General features: G+C 38.7%; 1 protein-coding gene and 1 pseudogene across 1 annotated transcript; both read left to right on the forward strand.

Moving 5' to 3' along the window:
• Nucleotides 1–456: 456 nt before the first annotated feature.
• LOC105756225 (olfactory receptor 4F21-like) lies at nucleotides 457–1,340 on the forward strand (the record flags this gene model as incomplete). The annotated part of the gene is given in 2 exon segments (XM_012555206.2): nucleotides 457–571; nucleotides 574–1,340. Coding segments are annotated over 2 exon segments (882 nt in total), but the record flags the coding sequence as incomplete, so codon positions are not given.
• An 11-nt stretch (nucleotides 1,341–1,351) lies between these two features.
• Nucleotides 1,352–1,945, forward strand: LOC101357036 (sorcin pseudogene; annotated as a pseudogene).
• The last annotated feature ends 4,685 nt before the right edge of the window (nucleotides 1,946–6,630 follow it).

Raw genomic sequence — 6,630 nt, forward strand, 5'->3', positions numbered from 1 at the left:
CTACTCTATGTATGATCAATGCCTGAGATTTCTCAGGTGTGAAGTAAAACATGTTTGGAGAGTATGTGCTCTAAGAGTATATGCTGACAAATATAATTAACAATATGAACATTCCAAGTATGGCTGACCAATAAGCATGGTAAAGAAGCACAGTGCTAGGGAAAAGTTATGTGACATAAGCCTCTTTGTCCCCTAATTCCTCCTCACTACCTGACATATTTCCATGTGTATTCTTTCCTCATCTCTCTTTTCTACCTTCTGATTATCTCATGTCTACTATTCACTTATCTTCCTTTCACCTTCCCTCTGTGTGTGTTTTCTAACCTTACATTTCATCTCTTGTAACTTATTCCACATAAAACCATTGATGAGCAAACAATGTTTAGTGTCTATATTTCTAAATTCTTGCTTATTTTCTGCCTTCAGGATACTTCAGCTTCTCTACTGATTGACTCAATGGATGAAGGAAATGACTCTGTGGTATCTGAATTCATATTGACTGGACTTTCATTTTCATGGGAGATGCAGCTTTTCCTCTTTTGGTTCTTCACTGTGTTCTATGTGGGAATTATCCTGGAAACCTCTTCGTTATGTTCACAGTAATTACTGACTCTCATTTACACTCCCCCATGCACTTCCTACTGGCCAATATCTCTCTTCTTGATCTGGGTCTTTCCTCTACTACAGTCCCCAAAATGATCTCTGACCTTTCCATTGATTATAAAGTCATTTCTTTTCCAAAATGCATGATACAGATCATTTTTATTCATGTCATGGGTAGAGTTGAGATGGTGCTGCTCATAGCCATGGCATATGACAGATGTACTGCAATCTGTAAGCCTATGCACTACCTGACCATCATGAGCCCCAGAATGTGTGTTTCCTTCATAGTGGCTGCCTGGATCCTGGGGATAATCCATGCTGTATCTCAGTTTGTTTTTGTCATAAACTTGTCTTTTTGTGGCCCTAATAAAGTAGACAGTTTTTATTGTGATTTTTCTCAGGTCATGAAACTTGCTTGTGTAGACACTTACAAGATAGAGTTTGTAATCATTGCTAACGGAAGGTTTATATCCATGGCCACCTTCTTCTTTTTAATTATGTTCTATATCTTCATTTTGGTCACCATTTGGAAACGTTCTTCGGGCAACTTATCCATAGCATTTCTCATGTTATTAACTCACATCACTGTGGTGCTGATTTTGCCTTTTATGCCACATATGTTTCTCTATATGTGGCCTTTCCCTGCAACATCACTGGATAAGTATTTATTCATTGTCGACTTTGCTATCACTCCTGTGTTGAATATTGCCATCTCTACCTTAAGAAACAGAGACATGAGGTCTGCACCATGGCCTACCTGGGGCACTCTAACGCCAGTAGTGGCTTCTACCCAGGTGGGTATGGAGGGGCTTCCTGAGGGCCTGCGTTTCTCAGACAAACTCAGGATCCACTGCATGGTTACTTTTCTCCTGTAGCTAGGCAGGATATGCAAATAGATGCTGATGAGTTGCAGAGATGTCTAACACAGTCAGGGAATGCCAGAGGATACAAACCTTTTAACCTGGAGACTTGTCTGCTTATCATTTCAATGCTGGATAGAGACATGTCTGGCACAATGGGTTTCAATGAATTTAAAGAACTCTGGGCTGTACTGAATGGGTGGAGACAGCACTTCATCAGTTTTAACAGTGACAGAAGTGGAATAGTGGGTCCTCAAGAATTACAGAAGGCCCTGAAGACTATGGGATGTAGGTTGAGTCCTCAGGCCTATGAATTCAATTGTAGAGGCACAGCACCAGTGAAAAGATCACTTTGATGACTGCACTGCCTGCTGTGTCAAACTGAGGGCTCGCACAGACAGCTTTCGAAGATGGATACTGGTCAGCAAGGTGTTGTTAACTTCCCATATGAGGATTTCATTCAGTGTGTCAAGAGTGTTTAAATCAAGAGGAAGCTGTATGAACATAATTGACGTTCCTCCTTGGGTTCTCTGCTCCTACTCTGCCTTCAGTTCTGTGTGTAAACTTACATTGCCATTTACCCTTAATAGCTTGTGAAATTTATTACTTTAAATAAAGCTGAAGTTTTCTGTTTAGTTTTGATAATAAATTCTTTGGAATTTTAATAATATATGATCTGGACTATTACACCATTTAGAACTTCCACGAGCCATTGTCAATCAAGCCTTATTTTCTTGCTATCCCAGTTTTGTGCAAATTTAAGTATGCAAATGATTAAGGGGAATTACGTATTTTTCATTGTAAAACACTAAAAACTTTACTCAGACTACAGCTGATGCCTTCTCCCAGAGGGGCTTTTACATGCAATTGAAAGGTTGAATGTATGGAGTATTCCTGTGTACATGATTTAATCTCCCTTGGATGCAAAAAGAACAGGTTTTAAGGTTTACCGATATTTTGACAGCTATGAGTCAGAATCTAGTCAACGGCAATGGATTTGGTTTTGGGCATATGAATGGACAGCGAATTCGAGTGATCATTTTCTGTCTCTTTAAAGCCTAATGAATAATTTGAGTGGTAAATACTACCTTTCACCAAGTCCCTCTTTGTCATCTTCCATGCAGAACTTTGTTAAATATACTTAAAAATTCCTGTACAATATGAGCTTTATTGTAGTTGTTAGGTGCTGTGGAGTCAGTTCTGACTCATATTGACCCTATGTACAACAGAATGACACACTGCCGGTCCTGCGCTGTCCTCACGATCGTTGCTATGTTTGAGCCCACTGTTGCAGCCACTGTGTCAATACATCTCATTGAGGGTCTTCCTCTTTTTTGCTGACCTTCTGCTTTACCAAGGATGATGTCCTTCTCCAGGGACTTGTTCCTCCTGATACACATGTCCAAAGTATGTGAGACGAAGTCTCACAATCCTCGCTTCTAAGGAGCAATCTGGCTGTACTTCTTCCAAGACAGATTTGTTTGTTCTGTTGACAGTCCATGGTATATTCAATATTCTTCACCAACACCATAATTCAAAGACATCAATTCTTCCTTGGTATTCCTTATTCATTGCCTAGCTTTTGCATGCAGATGAGGTGATTGAAAACACCATGGCTTGGGCCAGGCTCACCTTAGTCCTCAAAGTGACATCTTTGCTTTTCAGTACTTTAAAGGTTTTTTGCTGCAGATTAGCCCAAGGCAATATGTCATTTGATTTCTTGACTGCTGCTTCCATGGGTGTTGATTGTGGATCCAAGTAAAACGAAATCCTTGACAATTTCAATCTTTTCTCTGTTTATCATGATGTTGCTTATTGGTCCAGTTGTGAGGATTTTTGTTTTCTTTATGTTGATGTGTAATCCATACTGATGGCTGTGGTCTTTGATCTTCATCCGTGAGTCATGTGACTGTAATCATTACTGTGGCATGTACTATTTGAGTAGATAGCACTACAAAGGTGCACCTGTAAAAACTCATCATCAAATCAGAGGTGATTTCAATTTGCCAGTCACAGAGAATAGGTTGATTTCATTTCCTTCCATTAAGAAGAGAGATGAGAATAAAAACTGAGCTAATTTCCAGGAGTAAACTTGATATTCAAATACCATTTCTGGGTGATATTTTTGTGTGACGTCAAATGTAATTAGACTCAGTTGGTAATAAATAACTCATAAAGTGAATAAATATTTCTCATAGGAAATTTATGGATCCAATAGATAAAATGTAAGCTTAGAGGAGTGTGCTCCTCAGAACAATTAACCATACAAGACCAAAAGGGCGCATTAGCCCAAAAAGAGTACAGAAGGCAGGAAAGGGCAGGAACAACGGGTGAATGGAAATGGGGAACCCAGGGAGGCAGGGGATAATGTGCTGTCACATTGAGGAGATTGCAACTAACGTTACAAAACAAAATGTGTATAAACTGTTGAATGGTAAACTAATTTGCTCTGTAAACTTCTACCCAAACCACAATAAAATGTTCAAAATAAAATAAAATTAAAATTAAAAACAACATAAGCTTAGGTAAATTATAAATCAATAAAGTATATTTTTAATTCTATTTTAATTTCAGCTTAAATTAGAATAGGAGAAAATCTCAGACTTCACTTTATCTTGAGCTTATTCACTTTATGATGTTATTTTAGCCTCTTTGTTTAAATTTGAGTGATTGAAGGTAGAAAAATTTCTTTAACATTATCAATACTTTAGATAGAAACAGATCAGAGCTTTTTTGCACTTTTGCAGACTAATGCCTGTTATTTTGCTCTGTGGTTCTCTAGGAACCTGCTTCTCTATTATTCTAAAAACGAGGACTTTCCAATATACAATTAACCCAGTTTATTCTGAAAAAAAAAAAAAAACCCAAAAAACATAGGAATAATAGCTGTTTCAGAGGGGACTAATCATCCAAGGATGGGTGTTTAGAGATCCTGATTTCTTTGAGTATGTTTCTCTGGTCAGGTAAAAGTTCCCCGAAACTTATGCAGCTATAGATGATAGTCTTGGATAAGTGTAGAGCCAAAAATGATGAGACATATTCAATTTAATCGAGGATTTCTACATTTGGAAGTAAAAGCTTTATTGAAGTTATTTATAACATGTTCCTATAACTGTTCCTACTACTCTGTAAATAACATCACCTCAATTAAAAGAAACTAATGCCTATGTTAATTTCCTCTGCTTCTCCAGGAAATGTTTCCAATAACACCTCTCGCTTCCTCTGTGTAAATAAGTCAATTATATTGCTTTCTATTGGTTTGTTATTCATCCGGATGGGAATTTTTTCTCTTAGTCATTGCTAACCATTCCTTCCATCAAATATTTTGCTGGACTTCTAAAACACCACACTCTCTTAATTCTTCCTATAGCTTTTTTTTTTTTTAATTGTACTTTAGGTGACGGTTTACAGAACAAATAGTTTCTCATTAAACAGTCAGTACACATATTGTTTTATGACATTGGTTAACAACCCCACGACATGACAACCATCTCCCTTCTTGACATTTTTTTTTTTTTTTGGGTGAAAATATACGTAGTCAAAGATACACCATTTCAAAATTTTCTACATGCACAATTCAGTGACATCAATTACGTTCTTCCAGTTGTGCTGCTATTCTCACTTTAGATGAAGGTTTACAGAACAAAATCGTTTCTCATTAAACAGTTAGTTAACAACCCCACTACATGTCAACACTGTCCTTACTCAACCATGGGTTCCCTAACACCAGCTTTCCTGTCCCCTTCTGCCTTCTAGTCCTTGTCACTAGACTGCTGTGCCTCATTAGTCCCGTTTTATTTTATAGTGCTGTCCAATCCCCAGCTGAACGGTGAACCTCAAAGTGACTTCACCACTGGGCTAAAAGGATGTCTGGGGGCCACACTCTCGGGGTTTCTCCAGTCTCTGTCAGGCCAGTAAATCTGGTCTTTTTGTTGTGTGTGTTATAATTTTGTTCTACATCCTTCTCCAGCTCTGTCCAGAACCCTCTGTTGTGATCCCGGTCAGAGTGGTCAGTAGTGGTAGCCGGGCACCATCTAGCTGTACTGGACTCAGTCTGGTGGAGGCCATGGTAGCTGTGGTTCATTAGTCCTTAGGACTAATCTTTTCCTTGTATCCTCTTCCCTTCATTCTCTCTTGCTCCCGAAGGGGTGAGACCAGTGGAGTATCTTAGATGGCCGCTCACAGGCTTTTAAGACCCCAGACGCTACTCACCAAGGTAAAATGTAGAACATTGTCTTTATAAACTGTTTTATGCCAATAGAGCTACATGGTCCTTGAGACCATGGTCCCCAAAGCCCTCCGCCCAGCAATTCAGTTCCTCAGGGAGTTTCGATGCGTCTATGGAGCTTCCATGACATTTCCTTGTACAAATTGTGCTGGTTTCGCCAGTATTGTGTACTGTCTCACCCTTCACAAAAGATACCACTTACCTATTGCCTATTTAGTATTTCCCCCCACCCCTCCCATCCCTCATAGCCAACGAAGACTGTGACTTTTTGTGGGTAAACTTTTTCATGAGTTTTTATAATAGAGGTCTCATACAATATTTGTCCTTTTGTGATTGACTTATTTCACTCAACATAATGTACTCCAGTTTCATCCATGTTATGAGATGCTTCACAGATTCATCATTGTTCTATCTCATTGCATTGTTGTGTGTATCTACCATAGTTTGTTTACCCATTCATCTGTTGATGAGCATCTAGGTTGTTTCCATCTTTTTGCTATTGTGAACAATGCTGTCATGAACATAGGTGTGCATATGTCTATTCGAGTGACAGCTCTTATTTCTCTAGGATATATTCCTAGGAGTGGGATTGCTGGATCATATGGTATTTCTATTTCTAGCTTTCTAAGGAAGCACCATATCATTTTCCAAAATGGTTTATCATTTTGCATTCCCACCAGCAGTGCATAAGAGTTCGGATCTCCCCGCAGCCTCTCCAACATTTATTTCCATTGTTTTTGATTCGTCCCAGTAATGCTGGGATGAGATGATATCTCATTGTGGTTTTAATTTTCATTTCTCTAATGGTTAGTGATTGCCAGCATTTCCTCATGTGTCTGTTGGCCGCTCGAATGTCTTCTTTGGTGAAGTGTCTGTTCATTTCCTTTGCCCATCTTTTAATAGGATTATTTGTCTTTTTGTTGTAGAGGTGTTGGATTT

Source organism: Trichechus manatus, unplaced genomic scaffold, assembly GCF_000243295.1.
Source record: "Trichechus manatus latirostris isolate Lorelei unplaced genomic scaffold, TriManLat1.0 scaffold00035, whole genome shotgun sequence".
Classification (NCBI taxonomy): Eukaryota; Metazoa; Chordata; class Mammalia; order Sirenia; family Trichechidae; genus Trichechus; species Trichechus manatus.